At 39.4% G+C, this 20,511-nt stretch overlaps 1 protein-coding gene across 5 annotated transcripts in view; it reads right to left on the reverse strand.

The window, feature by feature from the left end:
• Window positions 1–266: 266 nt before the first annotated feature.
• The window catches only part of shisal1b (shisa like 1b), a 118,527-nt gene continuing 98,282 nt past the window's right edge, over window positions 267–20,511 (reverse strand). For 3 of the 5 annotated variants that reach the window (XM_078949297.1, XM_078949298.1, XM_011475910.4), the window contains exons 3-4: window positions 19,093–19,306; window positions 14,828–15,134 (exon numbers count right to left, since the gene is read on the reverse strand). In XM_078949297.1, the coding sequence (XP_078805423.1) occupies window positions 14,828–15,134; window positions 19,093–19,306 (521 nt within the window). Of the gene's footprint in view, window positions 3,036–14,827; window positions 15,135–19,092; window positions 19,307–20,511 lie in introns of those variants that run through there. The other 2 variants (XM_078949299.1, XM_004069503.5) reach the window with 1 other exon arrangement.

The following is a 20,511-nucleotide window of genomic DNA, read 5'->3' on the forward strand; positions in this document are numbered from 1 at the left end:
ACATCTCCGATGTTAAAGGGTTAAACACATGGATTTTTTTGGTGCAATTTTTTAAAATCATTTTTCACAATGAAATAATGTGTTCCAACATTTTAAAGGACATACCTTGTGTCAAACAGTCAAAAAAGCTCGTTTTTCCTCACGTTGGCCATTATTACTGTCATTTCAGCAGAGACTCTTAACTATTTAGAGATCAAAAACTTGTTTTGCGTGCTGTTAGCATCATTTGAGTCTTCATTTGCCAAAGAGCACGTGACACAAGAGGATTTAAACACTCTGGAAAAGATAAAACTTTATTTTTCCCTGTCATGACAATACAAAGTCAAACAACTGAAGTAACAATCCAGCTGAGAACAGTTATATTCTATCTAGTTTTCAGTACATAGACAGAATCTGGTGCACGTCATCATCATCACCACCACACCCATAAAAGTGAGGTATCAACCACTAAAAAGCTTCTTTCTGTGTACAGGTGGGAGTTCAACTATAAGGCATCTATTACCATGACAACCAGGAGAGACTGAAACAGATGTGTGCCACCGTCTTCCTGCGCCATTTATTTTTTTCCTTTACGTTTGATATAAATATGGAAAGAGGGTTGAGTTGATACAGTTTACAGTACCACACTACATCAGGCCAGAGTCAAAACTGTTTCTAACAGAACAAAAACATCACAAAACCATGTTGTTACGTTAAAAACGAGGAAAGAATCCCCCTGTTTGACCCTGAAACACATCAGAGGATAAGTGATGCTTTTGTGTTACATAACTGTTGATAAGAACACATCTCCTTGTCTTTATTATGGGTCACACACTACACTGAACCCTCATAAAGCAAGATTTCCACCATAAAGCATCGGATTTTACCCACTTCTTCAGCTTTGAGGACTAATTAAAACTTTTCTGTCCTGCTGCACCTGCTACAAATCTCACCTCGCTGTTTGGTTCTGCTGTTCTCACTCGGAGAACCGGGTGAGCGTGTTAGAGGAGTAAATTAGAGCCAGTGCTGATCGCTTGGCCAATTATTTCACTTGGACACATCCTGCCTCTGTGCCCCTGGAAGTGATGGCACAAGTCTGCTGGGGCACAGATCCAATTAAACTCCAGCTATTGAAATGAGAATTAGGCTGCTCTAACAACTCGGCAAATTTGAATATTATTGCAGATAACTTGGGGATGACTCTGGCAGACCTGTTAGGTAGTTTGAGACTAGTAGAAGTTATAGAGATAAGGTTTGAAGTTCCGCCCTCTCTGTTTTCCTTCATTTGAATGAAATCGGATTTTCTCGCCATTTCCGAATGATTATTTCTTCAGTGGACATGCAGCCTCCACAGCTGTCATTTTTACAAGTTGCAGATGCAAGATTGGAACGGACACACCGCTAATACACTACGTGCTTTCTGCCAACTTGCTCTTCACATCCTGTCACACGGATTAACAATGGCATCAGCGGCTGCTTTGTGGACTTTCATCCCAAAAAGACAGGAAGACTTTTTTGAGAAAAATTGTCAGGTAATTCTAAGGCTGCCAAAAACCATTTGGTTTCAGGTGGAAAATGAGTTTTACAAAAGATTTGTGCTTTCTATTAGTCAAAACGACTGAAATTCTTCTTAAATCAGACAATAATACAGAACAGTAGAGTATATTTTAGATTTTTTTTCCAGTCAGCATTGACAATAATGTCAAATTAATTTCTCATTAAATAACTGTTTCTGTCAGTATTTTAGTGGACGATCAGGAAACCCTTTATACTCTAATGTGACTAAAACTGCACATTAATTTCTTTAAAAATAAAATCAATAATTTCTTATATCCTACTAGAAAATTTGAGACTTTTTTTTAAACAAATCATACATGTGCTAGGTCTATCTTTACAAAGCTGACATTTTTAGAGACCTTTTAGGGGTTTGTAATCTCCTGAAAGTTTCCTCTGGTTTAAGCTGAGCCATTGCTGCTTTAATACAGTGACTTTCAGGGAGGAACCTTTGACCTTTCTCACCGAGCTTTCTCTCTAATCAAGGTGCTGTACATTATTGCTGGAAATAAAAGGGGGATTCTTTTTAAACATATTCTGATATGGCTAATTGCTTATAGTCTCTGTCATTTGTGTTGCAGGGCATGCCGTGCGCCTGGATATTCTTGTATTATATTGCTAATGAAGCCACTTTCCATGCTGCTCCAGGCCAGTGAAAATGTCACACACGAGCCTCAGAAGTGTGTGTAGGGTCATTGTGGGTCTGAACGCTAAGGTCTGCAGTTGTGTTTGACTAGGTATAAAGCTGCTTTCTGTCTCGAACACATCCCTGATCATCAATTAAGTTCTGGGTGTAAAGACAGAACTTCCAACAAGTTAAGCTCTGAGTTCAACTGTATGATGCTTGTGTGTGTGTGTGTTTCCTGGCCAGACACGCAACAGACAATTCAGTGGCTTTGCAGAAGGGAAGGCCCAAACCATTTCACACACAGACATTTAAGTCTTGTTTTAGCAGGTAACAAAAAACACATTCTAGGTGAGATGCTCAGCATCAAACTAGGCCGTCACATGTTCAGAAAGGTAGCCACTCATATTCTTCTGACTAGTTCACATAAATAAATCACCAAATAGAAATACCCAAAACTGTGTCTAACTGCTACTGAACACAAAGTGACACAGCAGTGTAATTAACACTTTTCTATCTAGAAAGATGATTTTTTTTTTTTTCGAAGAGAGCCAAGCTTTTCCATCGGTTTCATAGTTTGTCCGCTTGGATTTGTTTCTGGACACTGCAGGCGTTTCCAGATGTTTCAGGGCAAACACATATGCCTTGATTTCAACCGCTTTTCACTGTCATACAGACCTGCGTCTGTGATTGCATGGTTGTTTTGTGCTCTTCACACAGAGGCAGTGGTCCCTTAAACCTACTACAGTATTGGCTTGGCCAGTGTTAGTGTGTTTTTCTCTGCAGTCCAGAAGGCTGATATGGGATATCTCCTCCATAGGACATTAGGAAACCAGGTCTGGCTTCTCTCCAATGTGTCCATCTGTATAGCATGATTCTGTAAAAAAAAAAGAATAAATAACAATTTCAATACATAAATAACAAATAAACATATAATAAAAAACAATAAATAACAAAAATATATTAGTAATGATACTAATATGAAGAAGAATATATGATTGTGTAATATGCAAAAAATAAAGCTATATTATAAATGTATCTACTATGCATATGTTAATATTCATATTATATAATAATATAGATAAAACATAAACACATAAATATGTAATGAATAAATATTAATGATAGTAAAATAAATACTTTAAAGATGAAAGATTTCTGAGGATTTTCTCCAAAGAAAGACCATTGATGCAAAAAAATGAACCAACACAACAATATAGCTCAGGAGGTATACTATATAAATCAAACAAAACAGGAATGCATTATTAAGGGTAAAACAGATTTTCAATATTTAATCTAATGTTTGACTGCACATAGATTTTATTTTAATGCCCACTGAAAGAATTCCTCTCCCTTTCTTTTCAAATTTGGGGATTAGAAAGCTTTTGTTGGAATGTGGGATTTTTCCTGCAAGTGATTTTTTTAAATTTTGGGTTGAGTTTGAGTTATGCGATGCATTCACAAAAAACTTTATAATAAAGAGGAGAGGAATAGATGGCATTAATAGTGCTTCAAGTGTCTCACACTGTGCTAATGTGAAAGTAACTCAGAATAATGTCACCAGATACATTTAAAAAAACATTTTTTCTTGCTGGTTTAAATATCTTAGACAAATGTCTCTATGACCCAAACAAATTTATGGAAGCATCTATGGCTAAAGCATAAACAGGCGGCTGAATAACAGCTGTTTTTATTATCACTGGCGTGTGAACTTTGCACGGCCTCGCAGCTATAAACACCAAAACTCTGAGAGAGAGGAAAATAACTAATACCTTGCCAAAACAAAACTGTATTATTTTCAGCTGCTCTAAAGCATTTCATTTCACTTTACAGATATTTAAAAAGTACACCCAGATGTTTTCTTGAAACTGATTCTAATGAAAAAGTATCTTAAAGCAAAGACTACAAATGGATTCCCTCAGTGGAAACTAAGAGGTAGAAGAAAAGCAACCCAAAGTGGTGCAAGTGAAATGACTAAGATGTCATTGATGCCTAAAAAAATATATATATGAAGATGAGAGAAGCCTTTATGTTCATCATAGAGAACGGTGAGAGACAGAACGTGAAAAAACATAATCCAAGAAATCACATTGCAGGATTTTTAAAGAATTTACTTGTATAAAGGTTAATAAATAAGTATTCTAAGTAGCTCCTGCACATAAGTGAGAATTCTGTCTTTACAGACCTGTTACTTCTTCTATCAGATGCTCTTCTATCGTACACTTGTTACCTGTATTAATGTCACCTTTTTGAACTGGTTATCTGTATAAAAGACACCTGTTCACCTCCCTCATTGAATTGGAACCTCCACCATGACCAAGACCAGAAAGCTGTCGAATGACACCAGGGATGAGATTGTACACCTAAACAATGAATCAATCTACGATAAACAAGCAGCTTATAGAGAAGAGATCAACTGTTGGAGCAATTGGAAGACCTACAACATTACTAAGAATCTCACTACACCTGGAGATCTATGAAAGATCGAACCTGATAGGGTTCTCAGATTGAGAACTGGTAAACATCCCAGAATTACATGAAGGATCTGCTCAATTACCAGAAGAAAGCTGGGACCACAGTAACAAGAGTTACCATAGTAACACACATCTTCCATCCTGCAGAGCTCCAAAGGTCCTCCTGCTTTTGCCGGCACACGTCCAGGCCCATAAAAGGTCTTCCAAAAGACCATCTGGATGTTTCAAAGGAGAACTGGTAGAATGTCATGTGATCAGATGAGACCAAAGTGGAACACACTCTCCAGGGAATAATGGAGTGGCTACATAAATATGATTTTAAGATTCTGGAGTGACATAGCCAGTTTTTAGACTCCAATCTAACAGCTAATCTAGGTAGAGAGATGCTCTTGAGAAGATCTGCTTGGAGGATAGGGCAAAAATAGCAGCTACAGCGCAAACCTGGTGAAGATTGACCGGAGAATTCTGACTTCTGTCATTGAAAACCATGGTTCCATCACAAAGTATTAAGGAGAATTTTGTTACTGACCAAATACTGATTTTCTGCCCTGTTACACGGATCATTTATTCATAGAATCATTTAATTAAGGACTTCAAGGTTTCCTAGATTCCAAGCAAAGGATGTTGGCATGAAAATTGGGAAAAGAGCCAAGAACACACAAGCTAATAAATCGGGGCAGCCTTACTTTTCAAACAGCAATCAGATTTACAAGATTTTTTTATGAGTCTATTAGTCCTGTAAGGAGTCCAAGCCCACCGCTGTGTGATGAATCACGTCCACCAAGCCCACCTTTTAGGCCCAGAATGATACAGCTATAAATAGTCTGTGATGGGAAAACAAAAAGTCTCCAAGTTTCTGATTTTTTTTTAACTATTTATCTAAAATTCTTTTGTGGTTTTAGGAAATAATGGGAAATGATTTTTCAAATAAATAATCAGACACATGGCTGAAAGATGAATTCAGCCTCTTCAATGTCAGAGCTGATTAAAAGCTCAACAGAAAAATGTGTCTGCTTCACCTTGAAGCATCTTTGACATTAATCATCTCCCAGCATGCAGAGAGTGTTTCATTAACTGGACAAGGACTTGGAGTGGTGCTTTGTCAACAGGCAGTCCCCAGGTTCATTTTCTAAAGGATAATTCTATTATAGCAGTCGGGGGGTTTAAAGATGGAGGTGCACATGCTTCGTTCACAACCTGACAGAACGAAAAGGCCTTTCAGCCCCAGAGTGCCGTTCCCTTTGAAGACAGCACAGTGGGCGCTGGAGAGCAGGGCTGAGGTCACCTATGAGCAAAAAAAAGTGACATAACAGACAGCCGGCACAAAGGGTGGAGACTGCAGTTACTATGTGTTCACGCTGAGTCACTACAGGCTGACAGTAAGAGGCTGTGTTACGATGGCTGATTAGGCAGGTGGTTGCTGGATGTGGCAAATACCATCCTTGCCATGGCGAAGCTGAGCTGGCTCACCAAGCGAGCAGCCAGGAGCGAGTGGGCGGATACTGACACACGCCGCTGGTGCTGCTGCAGCTTGGACGGCTTGAGCGCTCGCCAAGGAATTCAGAAACAGGATCTGGTTGGTTTTTCAGTGGTGTCGTTAGATATTGCCCAACATCTCATTTCTCTTGCTTTCATCTCTGACACTCCCGACAGATGCTCAGCATACATTAAACTAACGATGAGTCGTGGGTTTTTCTAGCTTGTTTTCTGCTGTGATTGCGTTAATGCATTTCCACAGGAAGTGTGGATTAAGGCTGACCAGGGATCAGCTAAATGCAGTTGAGAATGCAGTCGGACCAGACTGAGATGACAGCCGCAGATCAGATCTTTTTTTTTTGCACTTCAAAGACAAGCAGCAAGTGTGAGCAAACAACAAAAGGAATGTCAAATAAGTAATGATGCAGCAGGGGAGCTTTTACTTTACATTTTTAAAGTCACATTTAAAGTTTAATTTTCTCTGGTTGTGATACACGGATAAAGCTGCTGCTTCTCAGAGCTACTAACTGCAAGCAAACAAGAATCCTCTGTGTGTGTGAGTGTGTGTAGGTGTGTGTGTGTGTGTGTGTGTGTGTGGTGGGGGGTTGTTATTCTAACTTTTTTGACCTTAGATTGCATTTTGCTGCTTTTCTTTCTGAAAGTTTTTGCTGTTTTTTAAAGCGCATTTCCAGAACATAATTGATGTTGTTTTTAAAAATTTTAGCACAACAAAAGAGTGATTAGTGTTTAAAGTTAATGTGCATCCACTCTCACTTAAGTTAATTTTGTTTTTTTTTATATTACTTGAAGTTATTGTCTAATATGAAATACAATTGTAATTCTGGTGTTAAAAATACTCATTAGCTGACATCAAAAGACTTTTGACCTATTTCTAAAAATAATTTACATAATGTGTCAATGACACCACAGAGCGACATAACAAAAATAATATCGTTCCTCTGCCACAATTTGTTGATAAAGCAACAGCTTCCTTCGGTTTCTGCGCCCTCTTTTTTTATCTAGTTTCACAAATGTGCATGGACCGGAGGAGCCTACTAGCGCAGGTAATAAAATGATACAAAAAATGTAATTTTTTGACCACTAGGTTTAACAAAGAATTTCCTTTAGGAAAAATGCACAATTTAGGGAAATCAAGAAACCAAATTCAGCTTTTCTCTCAATATTTAGTTTTTATTTCCCTTTTTTACGGGAAATATTTCACTGCACCTTTTTCCCCCCATTTTTTAAATTAATTTCTTCTCTTTCATTAATGTTGGAACAGATCTTTTTTCTCCATTTTTAGCTGTGAACGTCACCAGTTTTAAATGAAACTGACATTCAAAAGTTACATTAACCTACAGCGAAGCCGCAGTCTAGCACTGTGTGCCTCGTCTATGGAACAACCCTCTGAAGGACGTTTTTGGAGTATTTTCATAAAAAACTTCAAACTCAACTTTTTATCGTAGCTTTTAAAGTTTTATTTTTACATTTCCTAGTGTTTTAATGTGATTTTCTACTATGTGTGTTGGGAAGCTTTCATTATTTTTTCTATTTTGATAATTTCTTATTAGTTTATTTAAAACACTTTTAAGGTGATCTGTGATAGGAAAAACACTCCATAAATAAAGTTGAATTTTAATTAAGACTTTAGGTTGATTTTCCTTAGCTTATGCAATTCTGCCAGAATTTTTGTCTCTGTTAAAAGCTTTATTGTTTACGCCTGATATTAATTCCTGTCAATATCGCTGGTTCTTGTTTTTTTGATAATCTTGCTCTATATAGACACTTTATGTATTTATATACGGTAGTTCCTTGTTTTCAAGTATTGGGATCCATAATATGTTATCGTACTGTTTTTAATGTTTTGTCAAGTATATTTGTTCGGTAGCGGTCTCCACGGCAACCTCCAGAGTAGAAAGTTCTGGTATAAATCCCAAATGAATCTTTTCTGTGTGGAATTTAAATGTTCTTTCTGTTCCAAACACATTCCTATAACAAGTTTTAAAGGTTAACTGAGAATCCAAAATGTCCCTTTAGACTGAGCATGTGTGGCTGCATGTCTCTGCGTGTGACAGAGCAGAAAAACAGTAGTCCAATCAAGGTGCACCCCGCCTCCCAACGACGGCCAGTTTAGATTACGCATTAATTGATAAAAAATGATGTCACTGTAACCATAATTTGCATAATTTCATGTACTCCTAATATGACTAACAGCACACCAAAGCAAACACTGTTGAGCTCTTCATAGCACAAAGTAGGTCAAGAGACATGATTAAAAAAGGGGGTGACTTTTGTGGGAATACATTACACTGGTTAGCTTTTCAAAGGAGTAGATACTCTTTCAGACATGGAAGAAGTTGACTGTGAATGCATTTTGAACATTTTCAAGAGGTCTTTCTTCTCTTCTGTTCTACTGTCTCTTCAGCCTTGCATAGATCAACTTAACTAGCCGCTCTGAGGGGTAAATCGCACTCCAGTCTCTGCCTGTGCTGAGTACTAATGAGATAAATCAGTTATCTTCTGATACAAGCTTTGGGAAAAAAAAGGCGTCTGTGGATCACCGTGTTTAGAAGTAATTCTTCAACTGTAAGGTCGTCAATTCAATCCACAGCACTTTCTCATCTTGAAGTGTCCTTCAGCATAACAGAACATGGTCCAATCACCATGACAGGCTCATCAGGGTGTGGTTGTAAACCAAAGTAGCTTCGGGGTTATTTGGATGAATGAGAACCACATCAGAAACACTTTGTGGGATCTAGTTAGAGTGCTGATGGTTCCTTTTACAGTATGGTACATACATGTATTTAAGTAGTATTGACATGGTATTTTTTGCACCTACTGAGTACTCACAGGGTGTTTAAGTGATATTTTCATGGTACATTTTTGTACCCACTGCTACTTACATGGTACTATGTAAACACCTATTCTCTTACACATGGTGAGTACCTACTATCATCTTAAACATGGTATATATTGTCAAACATAAAAAATAACAAGTATATTTAAGCTACTGTATTTGTACTTACCCTGCCCTTACATGTGTTGAGTTACACAAAAGATACATTAATTCATCACATGAATATCCACCATTTAAACATCTAGTGTCCACAGCAAAACACCCAGCAGGTATAATACATAAAGACCCACTAGGTACCAAGTAAGTATTAAACCAAATAGTAGAGCATAACTACACAGCAAGTACCATGTAAGCACCCAGTAACACCCAGGACCAACAAAAGTACAATGTAAATGCCACTTAAATACCTGTTAAAGGAAGTGGGGAATCACATCATGTATGAATGTGGGTCATTTATTTCAGTAAAACCCTAAACACCAGAGCAACTTGCTACTGCTAACCTGAGTTATGTTTTTTAAATACTAAATACTAACTATTTGAAGTTTCTTACTCAAAAAAAAAGAAAAATAGAGAAACACTCCTGAAAAAGGAAATCAAACCCTAATATTGACCAGACCTTTTATTTAACTCATTCCCCTCTTCTGTGCATAATTTTGAAGAATTTTTTTTTTTTATTCGTTCAGTCTGAAGTTAAAATTTAATAAAGGGTGAAGAAAGTAATACTTTTTAAGGCGGCCCACACTGACCTCCCCAGTTTTCTGTAGTGGTGCATACCATCCTGCTTACATCGCACTATGGTAAACAGCGTTCCCACACTTTAAAAGCCGAGCTGTTCTTTCTCTGTGTGTGTGTGTGTGTAGGTGTGTAGGTGTGTGTGTGTGTGTGTGTGTGTGTGTGTGTGTGTGTGTAGAGAAATATCTGATACTTTGCTGTCAGTGTTGCTCCGCTGCCCCAGCAGTCATTTGTGTTGGATTCCTAAGTTTCTGTACGACTGAGTTTTTTTTTAGACGCTGCCAGTTTGGGGACTTGACCCAATCCCTTTTTTTTACTGGAGAGCAGATGCTGAACTATTAGCCTTCATCTTCTCCAGGGAGAAACCCTGCAACTAAAGCCTGGACCAAAGGGATAACATGCAGCGGTTGCAGCTTTGGTAAAAACATACAGCGTCAATTTTTGTGATTGCTCTAAAAAAAAAAGGTCCAAACATTGTCTGGATTCTGAGAAATGCTTAGCTGTGTGAAACTGCACACAAGCTATTCTAATCTTGTCCCAGAAACTGTTTATGACTGGGTTTAGCTCCAAGCATCTGCCAATCTTTTACTTATGTTAGTGGTTCTGCAAGGAAATTTTTCGGGTCGTGGTAAATGCTGCTCTGTTCATTAAAGCGCCGTTAGGTTTTATACATTGCAGGTGATAACCGTGGGCCGGGTGGGTGGCTGCCTGGAGTGCGGAGCGGGTCTCCCTTGGGGGGTCCTGGCTCGTACCTGGGGTCGGGGCGGGGGGATGCCCGGAACTCCTGGGTGGTGGTGGGGTGCTCGTCTGGGGCTGTGGGCGTCCCTCTCCGGTGGGGCCCTGCGTTGGGCTCTTCCGGCGCGGCGGGGGGCTGCTTTCCTGGCTGGGCTGGGGCGGCGCTCTCTTTCCCTCTGCGCCTCCCTGCTCTCTGGCTCTGGGGGCCTCGCGGCGGTCCTGCTGGCCCTGGCCTGGGTGGCGGTCTTGGTCGCCCGGGGGGCGGTTGTTCCCTGCCTGTTCCCGTGTGGCGTTGGGGGGGCTCCGGCTGCCGCTGCTGCTGCGGCGGGGGTATGGGTGTGGGGGTGGCTGGGCGCTCCTCCTCCTTCTTTTCACATTCCACCATCCATTTTAGAAGAACATAAACACTCACCTGAGCACAGGTGTTAGCTCACCTTTGCACTAATAGTTTGCATGATTGAATGAATGAAAGATTTCACACTAGTTGGTTTAAAGGCATAGGTATGCGTTCGTGAACACTATCTGTTTTGTGTGCATGTTGACATGTGGACATTTTTGCGGCTAGCAGGTGTGTTGATAATATTTGAGTGTGTGTGAACAGGCCCCGCCCTTTTTGTACTACATTTGAACCGTACCGTAACGATAAACAACCAGTAAACCTGCCTGCTCTATGCTGCTTCATGGTCTTACCCCCCCTTCCCCTCCTATTATCACCCTCCTACCCCCCCCTCTCTCTAACGTCCCTCTCTCTTCTTCCCCTCTTTCCTTTTCCGTCCGGTCCAACACCAAAGATTTTCAAACATGATTGAAATTAATAAAGTTTGGCCTCAATTACAAAAGGGGTTTATTCAGACATACCTTTGGTTTGTCTGAAGATGAATAACCCCTCTTGTTAAAATAAAATATGTCCAACACAAGAGGCCCTCAGCTCTCATCTGTTTGCCTAGCTGTTGGACAGGACAAGTTAAAAAAAAAAAAAAAAAAAAAAAAAAAAAAAAAACAGCGTTCCCACACTTTAAAAGCCGAGCTGTTCTTTCTCTGTGTGTGTGTGTGTGTAGGTGTGTAGGTGTGTGTGTGTGTGTGGGTGTGTGTGTGTGGGTGTGTGTGTGTGTGTGTGTAGAGAAATATCTGATACTTTGCTGTCAGTGTTGCTCCGCTGCCCCAGCAGTCATTTGTGTTGGATTCCTAAGTTTCTGTACGACTGAGTTTTTTTTTAGACGCTGCCAGTTTGGGGACTTGACCCAATCCCTTTTTTTTACTGGAGAGCAGATGCTGAACTATTAGCCTTCATCTTCTCCAGGGAGAAACCCTGCAACTAAAGCCTGGACCAAAGGGATAACATGCAGCGGTTGCAGCTTTGGTAAAAACATACAGCGTCAATTTTTGTGATTGCTCTAAAAAAAAAAGGTCCAAACATTGTCTGGATTCTGAGAAATGCTTAGCTGTGTGAAACTGCACACAAGCTATTCTAATCTTGTCCCAGAAACTGTTTATGACTGGGTTTAGCTCCAAGCATCTGCCAATCTTTTACTTATGTTAGTGGTTCTGCAAGGAAATTTTTCGGGTCGTGGTAAATGCTGCTCTGTTCATTAAAGCGCCGTTAGGTTTTATACATTGCAGGTGATAATACCACATCCTGTAGTAGCACCTGATACGTGTTTTTACATCAGCATGCTCTAGTTTCTCAGACTTGCTCAGTTTACTGGTTTTAAAGTCCCACTCGTATCATCTTTTGATCTATCTGAAGTGTTCCCAGTGGTCTTTTAATCACGATTATGCCGTTTTTAGGCAAAATCAAAAATACTGTGCAGTTTTTTAGAGCACTTTTTGCAAAGCAGCAGGAGTTCATCAGAAATTCACCTCTGTGTTGTGGGTAAGATTGTTGGTGTAGAGTAAGCCCAGTCCTGCCTCCTGACAACCATCTGTTTACACTCTCTCTCCCCGCCAGCTTACAGCCCCTCACATCCCCAACCTAACATTACTGGTGCAACAAAAAGGGCAAGCATTATTGGAGCCAACCAGCCATACAGTTCAGAGCCAGTTCAGACGAGGAAAACAAAGACCCACGTGGATCTAGTCATCTAAAAGTGGATGCATCAGAAAGGAGCGGAGCAGGGAGCAGCACATTTTCTACAAATAAAATACGATCTTTTTCAAACAGCATTTTTTGTCTGCTCCTGATTCCCAATGATTTGATTAAGGAAATACTCAGAAATGCAACTTTAAGATGAATATTCTATATATATATATAGCCTCTCAAGAGAGAAATGTCACAAAAACATGTTAAAAAACACAATTTTTCATTGCAGTTGGTCTTGAAACACCCAGCCTTCCTTTACAGCCAGCACACCACTATTAGACAGCAGCCTGACTGTTTTAGGATTGATGACACCTATCATACAGAACAGACCTTATGTCTAATGAGGTTGCTCTGCGGATACGTTTGGTCCGAGCTAACCGCGTTTTCTCCAGCGGAGCGGCGTCTGACTCCCCTCTGCAACTTGCAGGCACAGACCATACTGCTTTGCGAAGCCATTTGTCAAACCTCTGTACCATTAAATTATCATGACCCCAGAGAGATGTCATCCTCTTGGAAGACACTGCGTCCCAGTCAAAGACGCGCGGCGTGTGAGACAGAGAGCGGAATGCAAAATTGACTGCACAAAAGCGCATGTTTGCTCAGGCTGTGCTATGTCATCGTGTAGCTCCATCATCAAAGTTTAAACAATGTCTGGCCAAAGGAGGAGTTCCCCGCAGCTACAGCATGTTACAGTTCACTCTTGCCATCATAAATCATCTTGTTTGTCTCAACAATAGTCACCTGTATTGTAGGCTGGTGCACTTTAGGTCTCCTGTGAGAGCTCTCTAAGGTAATAAAGAGATTCACTGCAAAAGATGGGACTGTTTTTGTGTGTGTGTGTGTGTGACTTAAAATCTATTATTTTAAGCTAAACACAAGTTAAAGGAAACAAGATTTATTCACACTCCTCCTTGCATTAACATACTAGCTTAATGAGTGAGTGGAATTTAAATCCATGAAAATGTCTCAAACCAAAGTTTGCCTTTGGTTGGTGATGAGCAGAGAACAGATATATTTAGATGAAAGACACGGAGATCTGAGCCTCTGCAGAAAATTATCCATTAGTGGGCAGCGGAGCAGAATTCTTAAACACTAATAAAGGCCGTGTTCAAGGAAGCTGTTAAGTAAACAACTGGTAACATGGCTGGTTAGTTTTAATCGCCTGTGTGTGATGTCTTCATTTTAATGTTTGCACTTAAGGGAAAGAGCATTTTGCTCCTGTTTTGAATGACGCTGTTTAAAACTGTGGACTCCCAGAGTAAGCAAGCGGCAAAACGGAGCAAAACTAAAACAACATTATTTCAATGTGTGTTCACTTTTTAACAGTGTCTGCTGTGGAACGCTTATTAGAGCAAACTACATCAAGAAAATATCTGCAGAGGTTTGTATAATGAGTGCCGCAGTTTCCTCTGGTGTTCGTATTTCTTTTTCTGTAATCTAAAGAACAGACTGAACATTAAATCAACTGCTCTGGTGCTTGTTGTGCTTTTTTCTATTGGCTAAGTTCACACAGAGGTAAATGAGACAAGTAGAAGAATATACAGCATCCTACATTCCAAATGTTAACACTCATGTAATTGTTTTTGCAAGAAAGACTGAGCTTCCCCAGGGTCATGTGTTGAGAATGAGCAGCAGAAACATGAAAATAAGTGCTGCAAGGAAATTAAAATGAAGCAATTTTATTGTCACAGACCTCTTGACAAGAGTCCGAGATCATAGGAAGTACGGATTAGGTTCAAAGGTTTTTCTTAGGGTGTATTCAGACTGGAAAGGTCCATTGGTCCGGACAGAGACGGCTTGATTTGATCCGGATCGAGTCCTGAACCTTGCACTTGGTCTATATTCAGACTGCCTTCTACCAGACATTTCTGTTTCGAACCAAAGCTTGTAAACAGAAGCACATGACAAAAAAGTCATTGGCCAGGAATTATGAGGGGCAAAACAAGTAGAGGCAGAAATTATGGAAGTCCTAAACTTTGCAATCCTTGGCAGGATAGTTCACCTATCGAAACTTTATTTTTCAAGAAGACTTTTGTAGGGTGGCAAATGAGAACAGCAGAGTGGAAGAGCATTGCTTCTGAATTTCTTCAAAAATATGAAGAAAATGCGCATTTCTAAGGTTGTATTGATGATGCCAATGATGATACTAATATTAATTCAAAGATTGGGAGTAAGTGGGGGGCAATGCTTTTTGTCTTGCCCCACGTAGCTCCGGACCTGCTTAAACTGTTCTATGATGTTTGTAACCAAACAAATAACCTGCATCAATTTCTCATTCCCAACATTTGGGATGTGGTGATGGGTGCAACAGCGACTCACCATGCAGTGGAGGTGTCGTAGGGCAGGAGTGTGGGGCTGTGGCTCTCCCCTCGAAGGCTGTGTCTGGGCTGATGGTGGCTGGGGACCATGGGCTGGGCTTGAGCCTGGACCTCACTCTCCTCCGGCATGGATTGGTGCCACTGGTTCCGAGCCTTCTTCAGCCAGCGTCCTCCCAGACCCCACTTGTCTAGGTAGATCCGGCACAACTCGTAGTTCATGGCTGAGTAGTAAAGAAAGTCCAGGGCGAGCAGCACCATGACGAAGAAGCCGTAGATCCACACGCCAACCAGGGCTGTATAATTACTGCAAAGGAGGAGACAGACCAAAAGCACTGGCGGTTTTATTTGAAAATTCTTCATATTTTTAAATCATTGATCTGTACAACCTTAAGCCGAGCTCTTTGAATCCCAAAGCTGCGACGACGTTGCCAAAAGTTAAAGTTTTCTGTCTGTGTGGCAAAACCATCAAATTCTCCCTTGCTAAAACAGTAAAAAGTTAAATAGATAAACACTCTCCATCTGCTCATTTAGCTGCTTCTTAAACTCCAATTCTAAAGGATTCCATTAACACAAGAGACTCTTTTTCATGCAGCTCCAATAATTTTCTCTGAAAATCCACTCTTGTATTTTCTTTTCACCTCCCATAAATTGTCTGCATGTTCTTGCATGATCCAGCTAGATTTATATAGGGCACTTGTGAACTCTATTTTAGTCCACCCACAACCATAAAGAATAACAAGGTAAATGAGCAGAAATAGTATCTCCAGGCGTCTTAGAATAAGCATCAGAAAACAGGGAGATTCATCTATCTGGGGGTGACAGTTCTGCCCAAGCTGCAGCTTAGGGCATCTAGTGAGGGAATACCACACAAACAGATGGGATGACAGAATATTGAAAATTAAACGGCATAAAGACATTGTGATTTTGGTGTTTCTAACATGTTCCTGAGGCATTTTTGTCATGATGGAGGATATTTAAATAGCTATCTATCTATCTATCTATCTATCTATCTATCTATCTATCTATCTATCTATCTATCTATCTATCTATCTATCTATCTATCTATCTATCTATCTATCTATCTATCGATCTATCGATCTATCGATCTATCGATCTATCGATCTATCGATCGATAGATCGATCGATAGATCGATCGATAGATCGATCGATAGATAGATCGATAGATAGATAGATAGATAGATCGATAGATAGATAGATAGATAGCTAGATAGATAGATAGATAGCTAGATCGATAGATATCTATCTATCTATCTATATATATATATATATATATATATCTATCTATATATATATATATATATATCTATATATATCTATATATATCTATCTATATATATATATATATATATATATATATATATATATATATATATATATATATATATATATATATATATATATATAGAGTTCACCACTGTGAACAGATTGGGGGCGTAAGGGGCTGTAAGGTAGCAGGAGAAAGTGTAAACAGATCTTTCAGTTCGGGGTGACAGGGAGGGGGGCAGGGTTGTCACAATTCTGAAGCAAATTTCTACTGAAATGAAATAAAAATCAAACATGAACTGCTGCCGCTCTGCAGAAACCATTTCCTAGAAAAGTGGCAAATTCCTAATGAAAAGACCGTTGGGAATGCTTTTCAAATTAATCAAAAGATGATCGGAGTGGGTCTTTTAAGAAAAAGACCTTTCTGACGTTTTCTTTTTAAAATTATTTCTAACAACACAATGAAATAACTAACACTGCACTGATTAAAGGATGTCAAATGTCTCTAGTTTTGTTATATCAAGTGATTATGTTTGAAAATGTTGCAGCTCTTGGAACAGGTATCCTAATTACCTGCTTTAAAACAAACATGTGAGATATCATCTGCACGGGTGCCGCAGCTGAACGTAAATGAATTCGATTATATAATTATCTGCTTTAATATTTGCTCAACCTTTCAATCTGAGACGTGTCTCTTTTGGTCTGTAGGCTCCTCCGAGGGACAACTCGTTTTCCAAAAAGGAGCACATTTAAGTTGTCTCATGTGCAATCATTTGGGGATTTGGTTTAATCAAACAACTAAAACTGGTGTCCATGAAAATCAAACATGAATTAGTCAAAGATGCAATCTGTCAAAAGGACCTTGCTTCCCTTTCCCTGTCAGGCATGCATCATTCAATCTGTAGATCATCTCTAAGGCTGCACACTTGTGAGAAGCATTCTTATAAAATGTATGAAATTTTTCACTCTAGCAGCGGTAAAGATCAAATCTGTAATTAAAGTCTGAGCGTGCAGACTGAAAGATAGCATAGGTGTTTGCCTGTTGTTGCCTAGCCAGTTGTAAATATCAAACCTGCAGCTCTGTCAGCCATGGAGGTGAGATGAAAGATAGGCCCAACAGGCCGTCTGACGCTGAAAATGAAATATCATGACCTGCGGCGGGCCAGCAGGGACTGTCCAAGGCAGCAGCGTGCTGTGAGGGCATTAGTACAAAGAGCTGTGGTTTTTGTCTCTCAAACGTCCCGCTGAGAGCTCTGACAGTACAGGGCACACATTTTCCTGTTGTGTGCCCCACCTTTCAAGCCCTGATGTTTGTAGTGCGTATTACGGTTTTCTAAAGTCACCAAACTTTTTGCATCAACACTTGCACTGTACTAAAGTGAAGAACACCTTAGCACCAATGCATATAAAAGCCATCACTTAACACCTGAGCCACAGTCTCATGCGTGGGCGTCCAACTTCTACAAAGCTGCCTTTACTGTCGGCTCTCTGCGGTGGTTTTAATGCCTCTGTAAGTAGATCAATGATCTCTTTCAGCAAAAGGCGCACCGTGTCAGTAAAAGCACTACAGAGACAGTGAACTTTGTGTCTGCACAGCGTTGATTTCCAATGAGCCGGGGAAATATCTGCCCTGAAAGTGCTTGTTCCCATAGCCTCTGGCAAAGAGTGCCTGAAGGTTCAGGGAAGACCATTTTTACCCTGCGTTTGCTGAGAAGGCAGGCTTTTTGATCATCTCTTAATCTTTCTAATCATTCATTGTTAAATATTAGATTTGAATGTAACTGCAAATTTCAAAGAATTCTTTCATTCTCCAATTCTACCCTAGCTTATCAAATAAGGATTTTGAAATTTACATTAGCTATTTGGCCAGGTTTAATTTACAGAATTGCTTTATTTTTCCTCAGTGGTCTTTGAACAACAGAACTTTATGACACAGGAAGGAAGCTTCATTTGAAATTCTTAATTGAAACGTTCAGTGACTAAATATGAAGATGGTTTCTTCTAGTCATATTTTCTAAAGAGTGAAACTCTTCCACTAAAATGCTTAGTGGACAAACATTTGTCCAATTATGACCTGAGCAGGAACTAAGTAAGCTGAAAAGTAATAAATTGTCAAACAAGGAAACTTAAGTGGGCACAAAAGTAAAAAATGCCACTTTGCTACGCTCCTATTCCAAAGTTTCCTTATAAAGCCATTTATATAACATGGTCCATGTTTTCTGCCCTGTAATTCACCATCATTCCACTAGGGGCAGTAGAAGGGGTTTTTCCTGCTCATTTCAAAATGGCTGCCTCAATGAAATCTCAAAAATACTTTTTGCAGGAAAAGGTTTTGCTTATTTTCACAACATTGTGGTGAGAATGGCTCGTATTGTTATAATTCTTTTTTAAATAACTACTTGCTGTATAGAACAAATGCAAAATTTGTTGACAGTGAATTCTTTATAATACGCCATGTTAAAATGTGTGGATCAAATCTAAGACAGTGGGTAGCTTAGAAGAAACAGAAATGAAAAAAATTTATTAGAAAACTGAAAACATAATATTGCTTTTCATTTTCTGGATATTTTTACATTGTTCACCTTTTTGTATCGATTATTTGAGCCAGAAGTAATTCAAAGGCTGACCGGCTTCAAGAGGTACAACAAACAGCAGCTCCTACAGAAAAATACAAACTCTGCAGACTCAGAGTCTGCCTTCAAGCCATTTATTTCAGGGCTAAACAGAAAAAGTAATTAGATGGGACCAATGGAAGAATATGAGATTCATCTTAGGATAAGAACATAATTTTACAAGGATCAGCAGAACAAACGGGTTTTGACAAACAATACAGAAATAGCTGGTAAAAAAGTAGGAAGGTTTAAACTTTTTTAAAACTTGCATATTATATCCAAAATCTTCAAGAATACTTTAGGGAAATAATAATATTAACTCGTGACCCAAACCAAGAGCTAAAAACAGAGTCTTTTTGTACTCACTTGTGTCCATAACCATCTGATATGGTGGTGAGGTTGACCTGCATGACCATCTGGAACTCCGTGTCGTTGCAGCAGTACTTGAAGGCAGTCTTGTTGTGGTGACAGCAGAACATGTAGGTCTTGTTGTCTGAGAGGCGAGGACAGTGAAAGCCGAAGTGAAAACGCTCTTTGTGGTCATAGTAGGGCTCGCACACTCGGTAATGAGCTGAGAGGGCTGCAGCAGAGGAGAAAGACGGAAAAATAGAAATTGCTGGTGTTGAACAGACTCACACACTCCATACAAATGTTCCACATGACCTATGAAACAGAAGTTGTGTTTGTCTACCAGGTCTTAGCTTCTCAATAGATGTTTGGGTGAAAAACTGCTACCAAGGAAAAGTCTGTCCAGCAAAACCAAAGTTTTAATTTTTTTTATTTTTCTTTGAAGCAACATAATACACATGACTGGAAACTATGGAAGACAAGTTGCGTGACCCGTAGAGGTTTGCCCGTTTTTGTAAGCATAAGTTCACTCTGAATAACTGGAAGAGAGATCTTGTTAAGTCTGGTTAGAAGTCACTCATCTCCACGTTCTGCAAACATACTTTAGGCTTCTTTCTTTTAAAAATATTCCTTAGATGTTTCTTCTTAGGCAACTATTTACTTATCCACAAACGGTTTTTGGATAGAGGAAAGAGAACTAGAAACCACATGTCTTAAAAAGCTAAACAGCCTCATTTTTTCTGGCTGCTGGAGTCATAAATGCTGGAACAGTGAGTTCATTAGAGAGTAATGGAAAGATGCGAGGAGCAAATTGTGCTTTGGCATTTTTGCATTTATATGTAACTGTGCTTTGGAGTCCCTGTAGCTTTCAATGAAAAGAAAAAAACTTTTTCTTTGCAGAAAAAAATTAAAGCAACATTACTTTTGCTATGGACTTTGGCTTTAAGCAGATTTATCTTGACAGTGAAATCACAAGAATCCTATAAGCCGCCCCAGACTTCATCGGAAGACAGACGAGGATGACACCGGCTGGAATCTGTGTGCATTCGCTGCTCCCCCCAGGCTTTGCAGGGATGCAGTTGCTTTTGTTGCATCATATTTGCGAAAAGTAAAACAGCTTTTTTTACAAACAATCCATATTGTTGCTATTTACAATACAGCAACTATGTAAAAACTGCAAAGTGAACAATTGTTTTTATGTCTTTAATGTGCTTCTGCACTTGTTCTGTTACTAATAACAGAGAGCAGATTGTTAAAACCAACCACCTGTATGTCTGGGCATTATAAATGATGCCTCTGTTGAAATGACTTATCTTGATTCCTATTATTGTTTTTTTTCCTATTTTTTAACAAAATAAACACCCACACACACACACACACACACCCACACACACAAGACACCAATGCAAACATGAAATCAGAGGCAATGCAGAGATG

This window comes from Oryzias latipes, chromosome 6 (genome assembly GCF_053564925.1).
Source record: "Oryzias latipes strain Hd-rR chromosome 6, Olatipes_Hd-rR_3.1".
Lineage (NCBI taxonomy): Eukaryota > Metazoa > Chordata > Actinopteri > Beloniformes > Adrianichthyidae > Oryzias > Oryzias latipes.